Source organism: Pelodiscus sinensis, chromosome 9, assembly GCF_049634645.1.
Source record: "Pelodiscus sinensis isolate JC-2024 chromosome 9, ASM4963464v1, whole genome shotgun sequence".
NCBI lineage: Eukaryota > Metazoa > Chordata > Testudines > Trionychidae > Pelodiscus > Pelodiscus sinensis.
Window position 1 is genome coordinate 47,195,466 of NC_134719.1, and position 23,254 is coordinate 47,218,719.

Below are 23,254 nucleotides of genomic sequence, written 5' to 3' on the forward strand. Positions count from 1 at the left end.
CGAATAAAGGGGAATAATGACATCTCTGGATCTGCTGGCAATGCTCCTCTTAATGCATCCTAATATGCCATTAGCCTTCTTGGCTACAAGGGCACACTGTTGACTCATATCTAGCTTCTCATCCACTGTAACCCCCAGGTCCTTTTCTGCAGAACTACTACTTAACTGGTTGGTCCCCAGCCTGTAACTATGCTTGGGATTCTTCCGTCCCAAGTGCAGGACTCTACACTTGTCTTTGTTGAATCTCATGAGATTTCTAGTGGCCCAATCCTCCAATTTGTCTAAGTCACTCTGGATCCTATCTCTGCCCTTAAGCGTATCTACCTCTCCCCCCAGCTTAGTGTCATCTGCAAACTTGCTGAGGGTGCAATCTATCCCCTCATCCAGGTCATTAATAAAGATATTGAACAAAACCGGTCCTAGAACCGAACCTTGGGGCACTCCACTAGAAACCGACCGCCATCCTGACATCGAACCGTTGATCACTACCCGCTGGGCCCGGCCTTCTAGCCATCTTTCTATCCATCTTACCGTCCATTTATCCAATCCGCATTCCCTTAACTTGCTGGCAAGAATATTGTGGGAGACCGTATCAAAAGCCTTGCTAAAGTCAAGGTATATAACATCCACTGACTTTCCCATGTCCACCAAGCCAGTTACCTCATCATAGAAGCTAATCAGATTGGTCAAGCACGACTTGCCCTTTGTGAATCCATGCTGACTATTCCTGATCACTTTCCTCTCATTCAAGTGTCTCAAAATGGATTCCTTTAGGATCCCTTCCATGATTTTTCCAGGAACCGAGGTAAGACTGACCGGCCTATAGTTCCCTGGATCATCCTTCTTCCCTTTTTTGAAGATGGGCACTACATTTGCCTTTTTCCAATCATCCGGGATTTCTCCCGATCTCCACGACTTTTCAAAGATAATGGCCAAAGGCTCCTCAATGACATTTGCCAACTCCTTCAGTACCCTCGGGTGCATTAAGTCCGGACCCATGGATTTGTGTACGTTTAGTTTTTCTAAATAGTTCCTAACCTGTTCTTTACCCACCAAGGGCTGTCCATCTTCTTCCCATCTTGCGTCGCTTAGCACAGAAGTCCAGGAGCCGACCTTGTCCGTGAATACAGAGGCAAAGAAAGCATTGAGTACTTCAGCTTTCCCCACATCCTCTGTCACTAGGTTACCTCCTTCATCCATTAGGGACTGCACACCCTCTCTGATCACCTTCTTCTTGTTGACATGCCTGTAGAAACCTTTCTTGTTATCCTTCACATCCTTAGCCAGTCGCAACTCCATTTGCGCTTTCGCCTTCCTGATAACCCCCTGGCATTCTCGAACTATACATTTAAACTCCTCCCTAGTCATTTGTCCAAGTTTCCACTTTCTGTAAGCTTCCTTTTTGTGCTTAAGTACACCAAGGATTTCCCCTTTAAGCCAATCCGGTCTCCTACCAGGTTTGCCTCTCTTGCTACGCGTCGGGATGGTTTCTTTCTGTGCCTTCAATAAGGCTTCTTTAAAATACTGCCAGCTGTCCTGGACTCCTTTCCCCTTCATGTTAACATCCCAGGGGATTCTTTCCATCAGATCTCTGAGGGAGTCAAAATCTGCTTTTTTGAAGTCCAAGGTGTGTATTTTACTACTCTCTTTCCTTCCTTTGGTCAGGATCCTGAAATCTACCATCTCATGATCACTGCTTCCCAGGTTGTCACCCACCTCTACGTTCCCTATTAGTTCCTCCCTGTTTGTGAGGAGAAGGTCAAGCTGTGCACGGCCCCTGGTCGGATCCTTCAGCACTTGTACCAAGAAGTTATCCCCAACATTCTCCAAAAACTTTCTGGATTGCCTGTGTACTGCCGTATTGGTTTCCCAACAGATGTCAGGGTGATTAAAGTCCCCCACAAGAACCAGGGCCTGCGATCTGGAAGCTTTGCTCAGTTGTCCGAAGAGGGACTTAGCCATCCCTCTGCCGTCCAGACCTGGAATCTCGAGAGGTGTGCTGCTTACCGGGAGCTCGCATTCGGGATGTCACTGAGAGGCTTAGCAAGCTGATCAAACCTTCAGATCGCTACCCCTTCCTGCTTCTCCATGTAGGAACGAATGATACGGCCAAGAATGACCTTGAGCGGGTTGCTGCAGATTATGTAGCGCTGGGAAGAAGGATCCAAGAATTTGGAGCGCAAGTGGTGTTCTCGTCCATACTCCCTGTTGAAGGGAAAGGACTGGGCAGGGATCGTCGAATTGAGGACGTAAATGCGTGGTTGCGCAGGTGGTGTCGCAGAGAGGGCTTTGGTTTCTTCGACCATGGGACTCTGTTCTGGGCGCAAGGATTGTTAGGAAGAGATGGGATCCACCTAACGAAGAGAGGAAGGAGCATCTTCGCGGGCAGGCTTGCAAACCTAGTGAGGAGGGCTTTAAACTAGGTTCGTCGGGGGACGGTGACCAAAACCCTGAGGGGAGTGGGAAAGTCAGATACCGGGAAGAAATGCATAGAGCAAGGAGCGAGAAAGGAGGACCCCAGTTTCGAATGGAGAAGATGCAATCAACTGGTTACCTGAAGTGTTTGTACACTAATGCGAGAAGCCTGGGTAACAAGCAGAAAGAACTGGAGGTCCTGGCCCAGACCAAGAAATATGATTTAATTGGGATAACAGAGACTTGGTGGGATGACTCGCATGACTGGAGCGCTGTCATGGAAGGGTATAGATTGTTCAGGAAGAATAGGCAGGGGAGAAAAGGAGGAGGAGTTGCACTATATGTAAGAGAGCACTATGATTGCTCTGAACTCCAGTATAAAGAGGGAGAAAAACTTGTTGAAAGTCTATGGGTCAGGTTTAAAGGAGCAAACAGCAGTGATGTTGTGGTTGGTATCTGCTACAGGCCACCGAACCAGGTGGATGAGGTAGATGAGGCTTTCTTCGGACAACTGAGCGAAGCTTCCAGATCGCAGGCCCTGGTTCTCGTGGGGGACTTTAATCACCCTGACATCTGTTGGGAAGTACACAGGCAATCCAGGAAGTTTTTGGAGAATGTTGGGGATAACTTCTTGGTACAAGTGCTGAAGGATCCGACCAGGGGCCGTGCACAGCTTGACCTTCTCCTCACAAACAGGGAGGAACTAATAGGGGACGTAGAGGTGGGTGACAACCTGGGATGCAGTGATCATGAGATGGTAGATTTCAGGATCCTGACCAAAGGAAGGAAAGAGAGTAGTAAAATACACACCTTGGACTTCAAAAAAGCAGATTTTGACTTTCTCAGAGATCTGATGGAAAGAATCCCCTGGGATGTTAACATGAAGGGGAAAGGAATCCAGGACAGCTGGCAGTATTTTAAAGAAGCCTTATTGAAGGCACAGAAAGAAACCATCCCGACGTGTAGCAAGAGAGGCAAACCTGGTAGGAGACCGGATTGGCTTACAGGGGAAATCCTTGGTGAACTTAAGCACAAAAAGGAAGCTTACAGAAAGTGGAAACTTGGACAAATGACTAGGGAGGAGTTTAAATGTATAGTTCGAGAATGCCAGGGGGTTATCAGGAAGGCGAAAGCGCAAATGGAGTTGTGACTGGCTAAGGATGTGAAGGATAACAAGAAAGGTTTCTACAGGCATGTCAACAAGAAGAAGGTGATCAGAGAGGGTGTGCAGTCCCTAATGGATGAAGGAGGTAATCTAGTGACAGAGGATGTGGGGAAAGCTGAAGTACTCAATGCTTTCTTTGCCTCTGTATTCACGGACAAGGTCGGCTCCTGGACTTCTGTGCTAAGCGACGCAAGATGGGAAGAAGATGGACAGCCCTTGGTGGGTAAAGAACAGGTTAGGAACTATTTAGAAAAACTAAACGTACACAAATCCATGGGTCCGGACTTAATGCACCCGAGGGTACTGAGGGAGTTGGCAAATGTCATTGAGGAGCCTTTGGCCATTATCTTTGAAAAGTCGTGGAGATCGGGAGAAATCCCGGATGATTGGAAAAAGGCAAATGTAGTGCCCATCTTCAAAAAAGGGAAGAAGGATGATCCAGGGAACTATAGGCCGGTCAGTCCTACCTCGGTTCCCGGAAAAATCATGGAAGGGAGCCTAAAGGAATCCATTTTGAAACACTTGGATGAGAGGAAAGTGATCAGGAATAGTCAGCATGGATTCACAAAGGGCAAGTCGTGCCTGACCAATCTGATTAGCTTCTATGATGAGGTAACTGGCTCGGTGGACATGGGAAAGTCAGTGGATGTTATATACCTTGACTTTAGCAAGGCTTTTGATACGGTCTCCCACAATATTCTTGCCAGCAAGTTAAGGGAATGCGGATTGGATAAATGGACGGTAAGATGGATAGAAAGATGGCTAGAAGGCCGGGCCCAGAGGGTAGTGATCAACGGTTCGATGTCAGGATGGCGGTCGGTTTCTAGTGGAGTGCCCCAAGGTTCGGTTCTAGGACCGGTTTTGTTCAATATCTTTATTAATGACCTGGATGAGGGGATGGATTGCACCCTCAGCAAGTTTGCAGATGACACTAAGCTGGGGGGAGAGGTAGATATGCTTAAGGGCAGAGATAGGATCCAGAGTGACTTAGACAAATTGGAGGATTGGGCCACTAGAAATCTCATGAGATTCAACAAAGACAAGTGTAGAGTCCTGCACTTGGGATGGAAGAATCCCAAGCATAGTTACAGGCTGGGGACCAACCAGTTAAGTAGTAGTTCTGCAGAAAAGGACCTGGGGGTTACAGTGGATGAGAAGCTAGATATGAGTCAACAGTGTGCCCTTGTAGCCAAGAAGGCTAATGGCATATTAGGATGCATTAAGAGGAGCATTGCCAGCAGATCCAGAGATGTCATTATTCCCCTTTATTCGGCTTTGGTGAGGCCACATCTGGAGTATTGTGTCCAGTTCTGGGCCCCCCACTATAAAAAGGATGCGGAAGCATTGGAGAGGGTCCAGCGGAGGGCAACCAAAATGATTAGGGGTCTGGAGCATATGACCTACGAGGAGAGGCTGAGGGACTTGGGTCTGTTTAGTCTGCAGAAGCGAAGATTGAGGGGGGATTTGATAGCAGCCTTCAACTTCCTGAAGGGAGGTTCCAAAGAGGATGGAGAGAGGCTGTTCTCAGTAGTGACAGATGGCAGAACAAGGAGCAATGGTCTCAAGTTGTGGTGGGAGAGGTCCAGATTGGATATTAGGAAAAACTATTTTACTAGAAGGGTAGTGAAGCATTGGAATGGGTTACCTAGGGAAGTAGTAGAGTCTCCATCCCTAGAGGTATTTAAGTCTCGGCTTGACAAAGCCCTGGCCGGGTTGATTTAGATTGAATTGGTCCTGCCTAGAGCGGGGGGCTGGACTTGACGACCTTCTGGGGTCTCTTCCAGTTCTATGATTCTATGATAAGGGGATGGTTGGATGAAATAACAGGATCTTGGTAACTAATTGACCATTCATTATCAGTTGGAAATAGGTCAATGGAGGGATGATAGGAGTTGCTATAGGGAACTTATTGGGTGTCTGGCTGGTGAGTCTTGCCCACATGCTCAGGGTTTAGCTGATCGCCATATTTGGGGTCGGGAAGGAATTTTCCTCAAGGGTAGATTGGCAGAGGCCCTGAAGGTTTTTCGCCTTCCTCTGTAGCATTGGGCACAGATCACAGCTGAAGGACTCTCTGCATGTTGGGTCCTTCAAAGTATTTGAATGCTTCAATATCTTTGATATAGGTGAGAGGATTATTCTAAGAGGGGTGGTTGAGATTCTGTGGCCTGCACTGTGCAGGGGGTCAGACTAGATGATCATAATGGTCCCTTCTGACCTTAATGTCTATGAGTCTATGAACAGGGCTATGGCTGATGGGAGGGCAGTGGCAGGGGGATCCCAGAAATGACCTTCCTTGGTCCGGCAAAATCCCTCATCCGGGATCAGTCAGATTCTAAGGGTGTCAGACCAGGGAGGTCCAATCTGTAGCTTTTCATATCTGAACATCATCTTCATAAAATTGGCACAGTAAAATTCCTATGGATTAAAATTCTATAGCTCTTTTGATGTGTATATTTGCTTGAGGTAATTTATTTTATTTTGGGTTTCAGAATGGAGCAGCTGTTGTTTTAAGCATCATTCTGACTACTGTGGAAAAACATTATCCAAAAAATGAAGTGTCTCAGAGACCTAAATGTGACTGTACTGGATTTGTCTAATCTCTTCCACACTGCATCCTTGGTGTATTTGGCTGGATAGAATAAGAGAGCCCATGGCAAATAAATCATTTAAGTCATGTTAACATTTTAAAGACATGGAAAAAAAGAAGAAAATGCAGATAACACATTTGAAATGTAAGGTATAAAATAAGACTTTTTATTTTAAACAGCTTCCCTTATGTCCTACTCCTCTAGCAGTGGAGAGTATTATAAGAATAACTCTATGAATATTTGTAGAGTGTATTAAAGATGTTGGCAACTGTTCTTTAACAAGGAAAAGAGATGTTAGTTCAGATGGGTTGGAGCTGCTATTCTTAAATTTGGATCCTGCTTCAAGACAAAATAAAACAAAATGGGAAATAAAGGAATACCAAAAACAGACAACTCAGCTTTTGTCTCTGGTGCCGATTCATACTTGCAACTTCAATGCTGGAGAAACATAAACAAAGCAAATCCCCTTATCTGGCACCTGGTAAATGTGTACCTATTTAGGGATTGCCTTTAGCTAATTTTTTTGGTTATGGGATCATAGCAGTGTTGCAAACTGTACAATCCTGGCTGGCTAGACCAGGCTTTTACTGAGCCAGCATTTCTCAAATTGGTCAATGAAGCCACTCTCAGAAAAATGCTATGTGAATCAAACCCACCATCCCAGGTGAGTGTCCTCACCCTTATGCTATGCCACAACCAACCCCACCACTGTGTCTTCAGTGGGTGCCTTATCCTGCCTTCCTAATGGGGGAAGCTAGCTGACCCACCACCTTACACCCCTCAGGTGAGTGCCCTCACCCCTTACCCACACCCCCAGTTTGGCTACTTACTAGCTCTGCAGCCACGGAGCCTGAGGGTCCTTTTGGCTGTGGTTCAGTGTTTTAGCCAAGGGGAGCAACTTTGAGAAACACTGTACTAACCAAAGGCAAACTGAGAGATAGCTAGTAAAGATATGGCACGGGTGGAAAATGACACAACAGAGGGAAGGACAAAAAGAAACACGTTAACTGACCACTCCAGTATGTTTATTTACCAGTGCCATGGCCACACAGACTCCTGGCTGCTGTTGGCTGTTTCGCTCTTTGCAGCCAAGCAGAGCAGGAGGAAGTGGTGGCCCAGCCCACATCACTTCCCGCCGTTCCCGTGGGCTGCAAAGGGCAAAACGGAGCCAACGGGAGGTATTCAAGATTTAGCTGGAGACAGTGAAGGTGACAATGTCTTGTCGGTCCATTACTGTGTTCCAGTTTTGTCAAGACATCTTTCAGGATCAAGATGAATGCCCAGTGGTGTGATCGTAACCCATGAGATTAAGGATGCAGCCTTGATGACAAAATCCCACTGCTTCCAGACTGCTCATCTCTCATCCAGCCAGCTAACTCTCCTTGAAGGGTTTTTTAAGGATTTGTCAGAGGATGCTCATTCAGCTACCTAATGTTCTGCACTATCTCTTTCATTTGTGTTCTCTCTTATTTATATCATACACACAGTTTCTTTCCCCCATAAGATCGTAAATCTTTAGATTCCAAGTGCTGCAAACCATAGTATAGGCATGTGATTTAAAGGGCTCGAGCCTCTGGCCACCAGTGCTACTGTAACAGTGTTGGTGGACGGAGGCCCTGCTGCTTTAAATTGCTGGTGGAATGCTGTGCCAAATGCTGTGCCACCACTTCCTTCTGCTCTGCTTGGCTGCAAATAGTGAAACGGAGCCAACAGCAGCCACGAGTCTGTGTGGCCATGGCACTGGTAAATAAACAAACTGGGGTGGTCAGTTAACGTGTTTCTCAAAGTGATTCCATGGAACACTTTCAGAAACTCTGATCTAGACCATCCTTGACAAGTGTTTGTCTAACCTGCTCATAAAAATCTCCAGTGAGGCAGATTCCATAACCTCCATAAGCAATTTATTAAGCTTTGTCTAGACTACAGGTCTTCTTTCAGAAGAAGCTTTTTCGGATGAGATCTTCTGAAAAGCTTCTTCTGAAACAGCATCCACACTGCAAAAGTGCATCAAAAAAGCGATCTGCTTTTTCAAAAGAGAGCATCCAGACTGAATGGATGCTCTCTTGCATGTAAGCTGTGATTGCAATGGATGGAATGGCCACCAAAAAAACTCTTATTCCTAAAAAGCTCCCTCTTCCCCATCTACACATGCTTGTTCATGAAAGAGCTCTTTCTCAAAAAGCCTTCTTCCTCATAGAATGAGAAACCCTTCTGTTCTTTTGATTTTCTTGTGGAAGAACACAATTGCAATGTAGACATTTCTCAAGTTTAGTTGAAAAAACAGCCATTTTTCCAACAAAATTGCAGTGGTGCAATTATGTATTGCCTTCCACAAATCTTCATTTATTGATAGGAATAATGAATCAAGCTAGCTGAAGTTTCCATAAAAAAAGAAAGTTCATCATGCTTTTCAATTCTCTTTGCACTCCAAAATAAACTCAGAAAATCCAATACAAACTTTTCTAGATACTGCATTGGTTCAATTTCGTGTTCTGTATCAGGGAGCTTTTTGAAATGAGTTCTCTTTCTATTTTGTCCAATTTCTACACATAAATGCATTGATGAAAATGCCAACATTTCTTTTTCAACTTAAGTATGCTCATATGAACATAGAAAGATGTGGAGAAATTAGAAAGGGTACAGAGAAGAGCGACAAGAATGATTAAAGGTCTAGAGAACATGACCTATGAAGCCAGGCTTCATGAACTGGGCTTGTTTAGTTTGGAAAAAAGAAGATTAAGGGGGGACATGATAGCAGTTTTCAAATATCTAAAAGGGTGTCACAAGGAGGAAGGAGAAAATTTGTTCCTCTTGGTTTCTGAGGACAGGACAAGGAGTAATGGGCTTAAAGTGCAGCAAGGGAGGTTTAGATTGGAAAATTCCTAACTGAAAAAATTCCTAACTGTCAGGGTGGTCAAATATTGGAATAAATTGCCTAGAGAGGCTGTGGAATCTCCCTCTCTGGAGATATTTAAGAACAGGTTAGATAGACATCTGTCAGGGATGGTGTAGACGGAGCTTGGTCCTGCCTTGAGGGCGGGGAGCTGGACTCAATGACCTCTCGAGGTCCCTTCCAGTCCTATGATTCTATGATTCTATGATATGGGGAAAATTGTATTAATCTTATGCTGAGTATTACTTGCCTGGTAAGTAGTCACATAAGTCGGGATGGCAAGACCAGCTCACATTTCCATGACATTTCAAATACTGAATATTTCTTAGTAGTTGCTTGCATCTATTTTATAACCATGTAGGCCTCACTTTTCAAAATTCATGACTACAAAGCCTTGCCAGGATAGGCTGGGGTTAAAATATGACTTTTACTCCTCCCCATTCTTATTTCTAATTTCTGACATCATAGATTCATGGATTTTCAGAACTGAAAGGATCTTCCAGTTCAGCCTCCAGTATAACACAAAGGATTGAATTTGGCCAGCCACTTATATTTTTCGTTTGATTAGAGCATATATTTCAGAAAGGAATAAAGGTCTTGAATTAAAGACATCAAGACATGAAGAATCTATAAGTTCTCTTGATACTTTGTTCAAATTGGTTACAAAAGTCATGCCTTATTTCTAATTGGAATTTGTCTGAGTTGATTCCAGCCATTGGCTCTCCCTATAACTTTCTGTTACATTAGAGCATCCTGCAGTATCTGCTGTTTTCTCTCCATGAAGATAATACAATGTAATCAATTTATGCCTTACTATTCCTTTTGAAAAGAAGCTCATTTAGTTTAGTTTAAGTATCTCATTGTAAAATATTTGTCCAGATAACTAATTGTGCCTCCTTTCTGCTTCCTTTCCATTTTTTCAACATACTTCCTAAAATGTGGACATCAGAACTGGGTACAATAGTTCCAGTATTGGTGTCACAAATGCTTTATGTATAAGTAAAAAACCCCCACCTCCCTAATTCTATTTCCTCTACCCCACTTTATACTTTACACAATAATTGCATTAGACTTTTTGCCTTAGCATCACGGTTTAGTTGTTTTCTGCTATGATCACTATAATCTTTTCAGAGTCATTGCTTTTGAACGTATATTATTTGTGAGTACTATTTGAGGATCAGGACCATCGTTGGCTAGCAAAATAAAAGTAACAGAACAAGCAGTATAAAATGAACAAAAGCTGACCTTTGCAAGATGGATTTGGATGCCATCCATTTTCGGTACATTCTGCATCAGATCTTTCACCGAATTTATATCCTTTATTACAAGTAAACTGCAACTGATCATGCTCCTTGAAAACTCTCTTTAGAGTAATTAATTTCCCATTGTTAATTGTTGGTGGCTGGCAGATTACCTCTAAGGATGAAAGAAACAAAATCCATAACCAGTTGTGATGCCTAAAAGAACACCCAAAAGAATTTATTTTTATATGGTTATTTTAGAATTATATTAATCAGGAAATATTAAATCTGTGTTTCAGAACAGAATTTAAATAAGTAGTCTCTACAGAAATATAAAGACCTATCTAGACAATGGGATAGATTTCTTGAATCTTTCTTTGGCTCTGGAAGATTTGTTTGGGTTAAATAAACAGAAGGCAAAGACAGGTCAATGTCATGAAAGGAGCATCACTTCACCATCATCTTTAAACAACAAATATATTTAATACCAGCCTTCTGCTTTTGAATTAAAAGAAATAGGGGGAGACCAGAGCTGCAAATGTTAGTTAGCCTAACTGTGAGAACAAACAGTTAATGTACCTATCACCTGTCACACATCTCCTAGATAAACATCTTCATATTCAGTTAACATATAAACAATTTCAGGACTCTGAAAACTCATGGGTTCAATATTAAATGGCAATGTTAAGAAATCCTCTCAGAAGCAAGTATGCCTGGTGCCAGGATAGTAGCAATTCAATCCCATACTATCATCTCCATTTGTAAAACAAATTAAGAATCTAATAAGTGATGTATCTGGCCATGTCAGTTTGAATAAAGCATGATCTACTAGGATTGTTTCTGTTTTAAATACCTTAAGTGGAAGAATGCATTGGTTTTCATATTAAACAGCAAATGTCATAGGGTATGTCTACACTAGCTCGTTAATTCGAGCTAGGTAGGCAAATCAGGCAACCGGAGTTGCAAATGAAGCCCAGGATTTAAATATCCTGGGCTTTATTTGCATGTTCCCGTCCGGCCGCCATTTTTAAATCCCCCTTAGTTCGAACGAATTGCCTGTGGCTACATGCAGCAGTTTAAAGTTAATCCGAACTAAGTCCTTAGTTCGGATTAACTGTAACTCCTTGTGGAATGAGGTGTAAGAGTTAATCCGAACTAAGGACTTAGTTCAGATTAACTTTAAACTGCCGCGTGTAGCAGCTGGCAGTTCATTTGAACTAAGGGGGATTTAAAAATGGCAGCCGGATGGGAACATGCAAATAAAGCCTGGGATATGAGCTAGTGTGGACATACCCATATAGATTCAAACTCTGTTTGCAGGTTAGTCTGTAAATGTTTAAAGGCTAGGTAGCAATGAAATGGAAATGTGACAAAATAGTAATTAAAAAAGCTTATTACATATAAACTAATCCTATATGTGTTGTTCTCTTCACAGGGGAAAGATTAATTTCCTTAATTGCTAAACTTGTATAATTTCCCAAAACACTAGCTGATTAATTTAATTTCCAAACCTAGCCATTTACTCCAAGTTCATGCATGGACATAACCTAGAAATAAAATATGATAGGAGTGCTCTGTCTTAAGCAGTATGGGTATGACTACACTCGCCCCCTAGTTCAAACTAGGGAGGCTAAGGTAGGCATTTGAAGTTGCAAATGAAGCCTGGGATTTAAATATCCTGGGCTTTATTTTCATCTTCCCATGCAGGCACAATTTTTTGCACGGGAAGATGCAAATAAAGCCCGGGATGTTTAAATCCTGGGCTTAATTTGAAACTTCAAATGCCTACATTAGCCTCCCTAGTTCGGACTAGGGGGCTAGTGTAGACATAGCCTTTTTCAGGAGAAGTGAAAAAGAAACACTTAGCATTTTAGGTACTGAAGAATGCCACTTCCTGTATTTCTGTGGAGGGACTTCGACCCACCAAATTAAGAAATGAAAGAACTTAGCACGCCCTGATATTTCAGCACCCATGGGAGGTGGAAAGATGTGAAGTGGACTTTTCCAAATCTGTGCAACAAGAAAGAGAAATGGGCCCATCCTTTCTATATTCCATCTACAAGTTTGTGAGTTATTGCTAAGTTCCTAAATCTGTGTTATATTCCTTACAAAACAAATAAGGCCCCAGTTTTTGCCCTGAAGAGTATACAACCAAAATTCAACACAACATTCTGAAAAGCTAGGTGGATTTGACTGGAAATTAGGCTACAATATCTGTTTGGTATTTAGGCAGGAATATAATTAATCTCACTCCCACACACTAGTTTTGGCTCAAAAAGCCAACTATCTAGTTGATCAACTGTCAACAAGATAGTATTAGGATTAGGAAATAATTAATGAATATCCTCAGTTATAAGTACTTTCCTGATCCATTTATTCAAATATGCCTTATGGAGCATTTTTGTTAAGGTTCCAGTGAAAATTGGAGAATGATTAGATGACTCTATTATGATTAGATGATTCTTTTCTGACAAAATTATTCTATTTTCCTAGATTATTTTGCTGAATTTACACATATCAAACAATGAAGATGAATACATCAGTTAAGTATTTTACGTATTGTAACTGAAAATATTTTGCTAGTTCCGTAACACTCCTGTACAATAATCAATTTATAAGAATTTGTAAGTGCCATTATAAGAGCATCAGCTGTAAACTCAGATCATCTTGGCTAAAGAGAAATGTCACTAAACTAAAAATACATATTTTCTTCTCACCTATGCATGTAGGTACATGAGCATTCCAATTTCCATTATCTGAGCAATGTATTTCTTTAGCTCCGGAAAGTTTATAGTTTTCATTACATTGAAACTGTATGACTTGGCCAAAGGAATATTCTTCGTCCACCTCATATACACCTGTTGCAAGGATTTTTCCATTTTCTGGTGCTTGTACTGGTAAACACTTCCTCACTGTAAAAATATAGCAGTAATTTATGGCCTATTTTGTCACTATATTGCAAAACAAAGCATCATTAAAATAAGATAAACACTGTTGCAAAACAAGCAGTCACTCTGGGATACATTAACAGGAGTATTGCGAGCAAGACAAAATAAGTAATTCTTAGAATCATAGAACCATAGAGCTGACAGAGACCTCAGGAGGTCATCAAGTCCAGTCCCCTGTTCTAGGCAGGACCAATCCCAACTAGATCAACCCAGCCAGGGCTTTGTCAAGCCGAGACTTAAACACCTCTAGGGATGGAGACTCTACTACTTCCCTAGGTAACCCATTCCAGTGTTTCACCATCCTCCTAGTGAAATAGTTTTTTCTAATATCCAACCTGGACCTCTCCCACCACAACTTGAGACCATTGCTCCTTGTTCTGCCATCCATCACTATTGAGAACAGCCTCTCTCCATCCTCTTTGGAACCTCCCTTCAGGAAGTTGAAGGCTGCTAACAAATCCCCCCTCACTCTTTGCTTCTGCAGACTAAACAGATGCAACTCCCTTAGCCTCTCCTCATAGGTCATATGCTTCAGACCCCTAATCATTTTGGTTGCCCTTCACTGGACCCTCTCCAATGCGTCCACATCCTTTTTGTAGTGGGGAGCCCAGAACTGGACACAATACTCCAGATGTGACCTCTCCAGAGCCGAATAAAGGGGAATGATGACATCTCTGGATCTGCTGGCAATGTTCCTCTTAATGCAACCTAATATGGCATTAGCCTTCTTGGGTACAAGGGCACACTGTTGACTCATATCCAGCTTCTCATCCACTGTAACCCCCAGGTCCTTTTCTGCAGAACTACTACTTAGCTGGTTGGTCCCCGGCCTGTAACAATGCTTGGGATTCTTCTGTCCCAAGTGCAGGACTCTGCACTTGTCCTTGTTGAACCTTATCAGATTTCTTGTGGCCCAATCATCCAATTTGTCTAAGTCACTCTGGACCCTATCCCTGCCCTCAAGTGTATCTACCTCTCCCCCTAGCTTAGTGTATTCCGCAAACTTGCTGAGGGTGCAATCCATCCCCTCATTCAGATCATTAATAAAGATATTGAACAAAACCGGTCCTAGAATTTGGGGATCTCCACTAGAAACCGACCGCCATCCTGACATCGAGCTGTTGATCACTACCTGTTGGGCCTGGCCTTCTAGCCAGTTTTCTATCCATCTTATCGTCCATTTATCTAATCCAGATTCCCTTAACTTACTGGCTAGAATATTGTGGGAGACTGTATCAAAAGCCTTGCTAAAGTCAAGGTATATCACATCCACTGACTTTCCCATGTCCACAGAGCCAGTTACCTCATCATAGAAGCTAATCAGATTGGTCAGGCACGACTTGCCCTTTGTGAATCCATGCTGACTATTCCTAATCACTTTCCTCTCTTCCAAGTGCTTCAAAATGGATTCCTTAAAGATCCCTTCCATGATTTTTCCAGGAACCAAGGTAAGACTGACTGGCCTATAGTTCCCTGGATTGTTCTTCTTTCCTTTTTTGAAGATGGGCACTACATTTGCCTTTTTCCAGTCATCCAGGGTAACTCCCTATCTCCACAACTTTTCAAAGATAATGGCCAAAGGCTCCTCAATGACATTTGCCAACTCCCTCAGTACCCTCAGATGCATTAAGTCTGGACCCATGGATTTGTGTACGTTTAGCTTTTCTAAATGGCTGTTCATCTTCATCCCATCTTGTGTCACTTAGTGCATTAGTCTGGGAGCCCACCTTGTCCGTGAATACAGAGGCAAAGAAAGCATTAAGTACTTCAGGTTTCCCCACATCATCTCTCACTAGGTTACCTTCTTCTTCTTTATTCCCCACTGATTAGGACACAACTGGAGTATTTCATCCAGTTCTGCGAGATACATTTCAGAATAAATGGGAAAAGTTCAGAGAAGAGCAACAATGATGAAAGGACTAGAAAACATGATCTAGAAGGGAAGTCTGAGAAGAAAAGACAGAGGGCACACTCAACTACATAAAAGACCATTACAAGGAGGAGGGAGATATTGTTCTTTCTAACCTCTGAGGATAGGACAAGAAGGAATGGGCTTATATTACAGCAAGTGAGGTTTAGGTTGATTATTAGGAAAATATTCCTAACTGTCAGGACAGGTAAGGACTAAAATAAATTATCTAGAGAGATTATGGAACCTTGATCATTGGAGATTTTTAATAGCAGGTTAGACAAACACCTGTCAAGGATGATCTAGAACAGTGTTTCTGAACATGTTTCACGAAATCACTTGAGAAACACATTAACTAGACACCCCAGTTTGTTTAAGCGACGAGGAGTCCTGTGGCACCTTATAGACTAACTGAAGTGTAGGAGCATAAGCTTTCGTGGGCAAAGACCCACTTCGTCAGATGCATGTTAGATTCAGACTAACACGGCTACCCCTCTGATACTTGACCCCAGTTTGTTTATTTACTTTGCAGCCAAGGGGAGCTGCGGGAAGTGGCATGGGTTCGTCCACCTCTTCCTGCTGCTCCACTTGACTGCAAAGAGCAAAACAGAGCCAATGGGAGCTGTGAGGCTCCATGGCTCTGTGGCGCCAGTAAATAAACAAACCAGGGTATCAAGTTAATGTGTTTCTCAAGTGAATCCATGGAACACTTTCAGAAACACTGATCTAGAAAATACTTAGTCTGCCATGAGTGCAGAGGACTAGATTAGATGTCTTACTGAGGTCCGTTCGGGTGTGTCTAAACTTCATGCCTCCGTCGACGGAGGCATGTAGATTAGCCAGATCGGCAGAGGGAAATGAAGCCGCGATTAAAATAATCGCGGCTTCATTTAAATTTAAATGGCTGCCCCGCTCTGCCGATCAGCTGTTTGTCGGCAGATCGGGGCAGTCTGGACGCGCCGCGCCGACAAAGAAGCCTTTCTTGATCGGCACAGGTATGCCTCGTGAAACCAGGTTTACCTGTGCCGATCAAGAAAGGCTTCTTTGTTGGCGCGTCACGTCCAGATTGCCCCGATCTGCCGACAAACAGCTGATCGGCAGAGCGGGGCAGCCATTTAAATTTAAATGAAGCCGCGATTATTTTAATCGCGGCTTCATTTCCCTCTGCCGATCTGGCTAATCTACATGCCTCCGTCAACGGAGGCATGTAGTTTAGACGTACCCTTCCAGTCCTGCAATTCTATGATAAAACATTAAATACAGAAAAATTGAAAAAATACTATAAGTACACTACACAATAAAAACAAAATTAAGTTTCATCACAAACTCACACACCACATTAGATTTATGCAAAGATTGCATCTGACTCACAGACTAATCAGTTGGAAAACTTTAAAGAAATGCCTTCTGACTAGAAGATATCCATCAGTTCACACGTATTATCTCAAAATCCTTAATAAAGATATTATACTAAATATCTAATCACTGGTATAAGTGAGCTCAGTTTATATCAGAGTTTTTGGCCCATGCTGTATTTCTAATTTTTCCATAATTGTACTAACCCAAGACTAAGAATAAATATATGTGATCAAATATTCCTTATTAAAAAATAAGCAGTTATTTGGGGCCAAAGTAGACCCCTGAGCATTCACATAGGGCACGTCTACACTACAAAGAAGATCTGTCAATATTCCAAGATTTGAATTAGCTGATCTAGTGAAGACAAGCTAATTTGAATTGAGAGAAGCATTCCAGTCAATGATGGTAGTCGTGATTCCATGAGGAGTAAGGGAAGTTGAAGGAAGCGTGCTCTCCCTTTCACTTCCTGCAGTGCGGACAGCACCGAAAGTCAAGTTCAGGTACTTTGATTTCTGCTACATAATTAATATAATTAATGTAGCGAAGCGGACAGGGGACTGCAGACAGGGGAGTTGAAGAGGGAGAGCAAAGCGACCCCACCGCCGAAGAGGCTACCCGGTGAGAGTACAAGCTGTGGTGTGAGTGTGTGTGTGTGCCTGACTGTTTGAATTTTACAGTTTGAAGTGTGAATTGAGTCTGATTCCAGGGAGTGCTAGCAGTTTCAGTTTCAGCTTCTGTGGCAGTTGGGACTGAGAGCCTGCCATTGTTCCCTTGATTGCCTCTGATTAGCCTCAGGCTCAGCCTTCCCCTGTGTGACTCAGAAGGGGGCAGGCCTGACCTAGGCAAGCAGGCTTTAAAAAGCCAGAGCAGTGCGACCAGGGGAGCGAAGCGGACAGGGGACTGCAGACAGGGGAGTTGAAGAGGGAGAGCAAAGCGACCCCACCGCCGAAGAGGCTACCCGGTGAGAGTACAAGCTGTGGTATGAGTGTGTGTGTGTGTGCCTGACTGTTTGAATTTTACAGTTTGAAGTGTGAATTGAGTCTGATTCCAGGGAGTGCTAGCAGTTTCAGTTTCAGCTTCTGTGGCAGTTGGGACTGAGAGCCTGCCATTGTTCCCTTGATTGCCTCTGATTAGCCTCAGGCTCAGCCTTCCCCTGTGTGACTCAGAAGGGGGCAGGCCTGACCTAGGCAAGCAGGCTTTAAAAAGCCAGAGCAGTGCGACCAGGGGACTGCAGACAGGGGAGTTGAAGAGGGAGAGCAAAGCGACCCCACCGCCGAAGAGGCTACCCGGTGAGAGTACAAGCTGTGGTGTGAGTGTGTGTGTGTGTGCCTGACTGTTTGAATTTTACAGTTTGAAGTGTGAATTGAGTCTGATTCCAGGGAGTGCTAGCAGTTTCAGTTTCAGCTTCTGTGGCAGTTGGGACTGAGAGCCTGCCATTGTTCCCTTGATTGCCTCTGATTAGCCTCAGGCTCAGCCTTCCCCTGTGTGACTCAGAAGGGGGCAGGCCTGACCTAGGCAAGCAGGCTTTAAAAAGCCAGAGCAGTGCGACCAGTGAGTGAAGCGGACAGGGGACTGCAGACAGGGGAGTTGAAGAAGGAGTTGAGCAGAGGGAGTGACTGATGGTGATGAAGACCCGTAGCGCTTGTGCAAGTACTTCTCCTGTCTCCTCCACCTGTGCCTGTATCCAGACAGAGAACCTGAGCATGGATGCCTCTACCCAGGTCCTGGTGTGGTCTTGCAGTATTTGTGGCTTGCAATTCCCACTGAGTGATCTCCAGGCTGGGGGAGACAACCATTGTGAAAGGTGCCTGCTGGTGGAATCTCTCAGGCAGCAGGTGGGAGAGCTACAGGAGGAGGTGGCCAGGCTGAGGAGCATTCGAAGCCATGAGGAATTCCTGGACAGTATTCCTGTGGAGTCCACGGAGGTCACTGTCCTAGGATGTGGGACTGTTGACCAGCCACTTATGGAGGAGGCGGTGGTGCAGGGTGAGCACTGGCAGCTGGTTACTTCTGGCAGCAGGCAGTGTTCCACCCCTGCTCCTAACCCTCCCACTGTGTTGTTACATAACTGTTACACTTTACTTTCAGCAGGAGACAAGGAGTCACCCCCCACAGTGGAGGAGACCAGGCCTTGCACCACCAAGGTTGAGCAGTCTCCTGCCACCACTGCGAGGAGGAAACGTAGAGTAGTGGTGGTTGGAGACTCTCTTCTGAGGGGAACGGAGGCACCCATCTGTCGCCCTGACAGCTCATCTCGAGAGGTATGCTGTCTGCCAGGGGCCCGTATCCGAGATGTTACGGAGGCATTGTCGAGGATTATCCGGCCCTCTGACTACTACCCCATGCTACTCGTCCACGTGGGCACAAATGATACTGCCAGGTGTGACACTGAGCGGATCAAGTGTGACTACAGGGCTTTGGGAGTACGGGTGAAGGAGTTTGGAGCGCAGGTGGTATTCTCTTCTATCCTTCCTGTCAAAGGTAGGGGCCCGGGCAGAGAGAGGTGCATCCTGGAGGTGAATGCCTGGCTGCGACGATGGTGTCGCCAGGAGGGATTCGGCTTCCTTGATCACGGGGTGCTCTTCCAGGAAGGACTGCTTGGCGGAGATGGAGTTCACCTTTCCAGGAGCGGGAAGGCCTTGTTTGGACACAGACTGGCTAACCTTGTGAGGAGGGCTTTAAACTAGGTTTGTCGGGGGCAGGTGAGCAAAGCCCACAGGTAAGTGCTGAATGTGCGGGACTGGGAGATGGGTTGGAAATGGGGGGGACTACGGCCTATAATGGCAAGGAGAAAGGAGGGTCAGGGCATAACAGGGAGGCAAGATCAAATCAGTATCTTAGATGCCTATATACAAATGCGAGAAGTATGGGTAATAAGCAGGAAGAACTGGAATTGCTAACCAATAAATACAACTATGATATCATTGGTATTACAGAAACCTGGTGGGATGGGACGCATGATTGGAATATTGGTATGGAAGGGTACGGCTTGCTCAGGAAGGACAGACAGGGAAAAAAGGGAGGAGGGGTTGCCTTGTATATTAAAAATGTACACACTTGGACTGAAGTGGAGATGAACATAGGAGATAGCTGTGTAGAGAGTCTCTGGGTTAAGCTAAAAGGGGTAAAAAACGAAGGTGATATCATGCTAGGAGTCTACTACAGGCCACCTAGCCAGGTGGAAGAGGTGGATGAGGCCTTTTTTAAACAATTAACAAAACTATCCAAAGCCCAAGATTTGGTGGTGATGGGAGACTTCAACTATCCAGACATATGTTGGGAAACTAACACAGCGAGGCACAGGCTATCCAATAAGTTTCTGGACTGCATTGGAGACAACTTTCTGTTTCAGAAGGTTGAAAAAGCTACCAGAGGAGAAGCTGTTCTGGATTTGGTTTTAACAAATAGGGAGGAACTAGTTGAGAACTTGAAAGTGGAAGACAGTATAGGGGACAGTGATCACGAAATAATAGAGTTCATGATCTTAAGGAAAGGTAGAAGGGAGACCAGCACAATTGAGGTTATGGATTTCAGGAAGGCAGATTTTGATAAGCTCAGAGAACTTGTAGGTAAGGTCCCATGGGAAGCAAGACTGAAGGGAAAAACAACTGAGGAGAGTTGGAAGTATTTCAAAGGGACGTTGTTAAGGGCCCAAAAGCAAACAATTCCGCTGTGTAGGAAAGATAGAAAATATGGCAAAAGACCAGCTTGGCTTAACAAGGAGATCTTGCATGATCTCAAAATAAAAAAGGAGTCATATAAAAAATGGAAACTAGGACAACTAACAAAGGATGAATATAGGCAAGCAACACGGGAATGCAGGGGCAAGATTAGAAAGGCAAAGGCACAAAATGAGATCAAACTAGCTACAGGCATAAAGGGAAACAAGAAGACCTTTTATAAATACATTAAAAGCAAGAGGAAGACCAAGGACAGGGTAGGCCCACTGTTTAGCGAGGAGGGAGAAGCAGTAACAGGGAACTTGGAAATGGCGGAGATGCTCAATGACTTCTTTGTTTCGGTCTTCACCGAGAAGTCTGGAGGTGTGCCTAACGTAGTGAATACAAGCAGAGAGAGGGTAAGTTTAGAAGATAGGATACACAAAGAACAAGTTAAAAATCACTTAGGAAAGTTAGATGTCAGCAAGTCACCAGGTCCTGATGAAATGCATCCCAGGATACTCAAGGAGCTGATAGAGGAGGTATCTGAGCCTTTAGCTATGATCTTTGAAAAATCATGGCAGACAGGGGAGATTCCAGAAGACTGGAAAAGGGCAAATATTGTGCCCATCTATAAAAAGGGGAATAAGAACAACCCAGGAAATTATAGACCGGTCAGTTTAACGTCTGTCCCAGGGAAGATAATGGAGCAGGTAATTAAGGAAATCGTATGCAAACACTTGGAAAGTAATAAAGTGATAGGGAATAGCCAGCATGGGTTTGTGAAGAACAAGTCATGCCAAACTAATCTGATAGCTTTCTTTGATAAGATAACGAGCCTTGTGGATAAGGGAGAAGCGGTGGATGTCATATACCTAGACTTTAGTAAGGCATTTGATACGGTCTCGCATGATATTCTTATTGATAAACTAGGCAAATATAACTTAGATAGGGCCACGATAAGGTGGGTGCATAATTGGCTGGATAACCGTAGTCAGAGAGTTGTTGTTAACGGTTCTAAATCCTGCTGGAAAGGGATAACAAGTGGAGTTCCTCAAGGGTCTGTTTTGGGACCCGTACTATTCAATATCTTCATCAATGATGTAGATATTGGGATAGAGAGTACTCTTATTAAGTTTGCAGATGATACCAAACTGGGTGGGGTTGCGACTTCTTTGGAGGATAGGGACATAATTCAAAATGACCTTAGCAAGTTAGAGAAATGGTCAGAGGTAAACAGGATGAGGTTTAATAAAGAGAAATGCAAAGTGCTCCACTTAGGAAGGAACAATCAGTTCCATACATACAAGATGGGAAGCGACTGTCTAGGAAGGAGCATGGCGGAAAGGGATCTAGGGGTCATAGTGGACCACAAGTTGAATATGAGTCAACAGTGTGATGCTGTTGCAAAAAAAGCAAATATGATTCTAGGTTGTATCAACAGGTGTGTTGTAAGCAAAACTCGTGAAGTCATTCTGCCGCTCTACTCTGCACTAGTTAGGCCTCAGCTGGAGTACTGTGTCCAGTTCTGGGCGCCACATTTCAAGAAAGATGTGGAGAAATTGGAAAGGGTACAGAGAAGAGCGACAAGAATGATTAAAGGTCTAGAGAACATGACCTATGAAGCCAGGCTTCATGAACTGGGCTTGTTTAGTTTGGAAAAAAGAAGATTAAGGGGGGACATGATAGCGGTTTTCAAATATCTAAAAGGGTGTCACAAGGAGGAAGGCGAAAATTTGTTCCTCTTGGTTTCTGAGGACAGGACAAGGAGTAATGGGCTTAAAGTGCAGCAGGGGAGGTTTAGATTGGACATTAGGAAAAAATTCCTAACTGTCAGGGTGGTCAAATATTGGAATAAATTGCCAAGGGAGGTGGTGGAATCTCCCTCTCTGGAGATATTTAAGAACAGGTTAGATAGACATCTGTCAGGGATGGTGTAGACGGAGCTTGATCCTGCCTTGAGGCGGGGGGCTGGACTCGATGACCTCTCGAGGTCCCTTCCAGTCCTATTATTCTATGATTCTATGATTCTATGATTCTATGAATGTAGCTGAAGTTGCATTTCTTAATTCAACCTTATGCCATAGTATAGATATAGCTATCGGTATCAATGGGTAATATGCTGGGGGCTAATTTGGCTATGACAAATCAGGAAAGAGATCTTGGAGTTATCGTGGATAGTTCTCTGAAAACTTCCACACAGTGTGCAGAGGTGGTCAAAAAGGCAAATAGGATGCTAGGAATTATTAGGAAAGGGATAGAAAATAAGACACAGAATATCTTACTGCCCCTGTATAAAACTATGGTACGCCCACATCTTGAATACTGTGTACAGATGTGGTCTCCTCACCTCAAAAAAGATATTTTAGCTTTGGAAAGGGTTCAGAAAAGGGCAACTAAAATGATTAGGGGTTTGGAATGGGTCCCATATGAACAGAGGTTAAAACAGCTTGGACTTTTTTGTTTAGAAAAGAAGAGACTGAAGGTGGATATGATAGAGGTATATAAAATTGTGAGTGGTGTGAAGAAGGCGCATAAAGAGAGGTTATTTATTAGTTCCCATAACAGAAGAACTAGAGGACACCAAATGAAGTTAATGGGAAGCAGGTTTAAAACTAATAAAAGAAAGTTCTTCTTCACACAGCATGTAGACAACCTGTGGAACTCCTTGCCACAGGAGGCTGTGAAGGCTAGGACTATAACAGAGTTTAAAGAGAAACTAGATAATTTCATGGAGGTTAGGTCCAATAAAGGCTATTAGCTAGGGGATAGAAATGGTGTCCCTAGACTCTGTTTGTCAGAGACTGGAGAGGGATGGCAGGAGACAAATCACTTGATCATTGTCTTCGGTCCACCCTCTCTGGGGCACCTGGTGCTGGCCACTGTCGGCAGACAGAATACTGGGCTAGATGGACCTTTGATCTGACCCAGCATGGCCATTCTTATGTTCTTATGTTCTTATGTAATAGAGAGAATGTTTGAGTGTATATCTGAGACTACGGTTTTTCCTCCATCTTTCTCTCAATTTTCTCCAGTGTAGTCATCTGTCCTTTCTTTGATCTTGCATCCTACTTCAG

The 23,254-nt window shown here is 43.8% G+C and overlaps 1 protein-coding gene across 6 annotated transcripts in view; it reads right to left on the reverse strand.

Annotated features, from left to right (window-relative positions):
- Positions 1 to 23,254, reverse strand: part of CFH (complement factor H) — a 132,380-nt gene that overhangs the window by 73,771 nt on the left and 35,355 nt on the right. For all 6 annotated transcript variants that reach the window (XM_075936701.1, XM_075936700.1, XM_075936698.1 and 3 more), the window contains exons 5-6: positions 13,020 to 13,214; positions 10,307 to 10,477 (exon numbers count right to left, since the gene is read on the reverse strand). In XM_075936701.1, the coding sequence (XP_075792816.1) occupies positions 10,307 to 10,477; positions 13,020 to 13,214 (366 nt within the window). The remainder of the gene's footprint in view (positions 1 to 10,306; positions 10,478 to 13,019; positions 13,215 to 23,254) is intronic.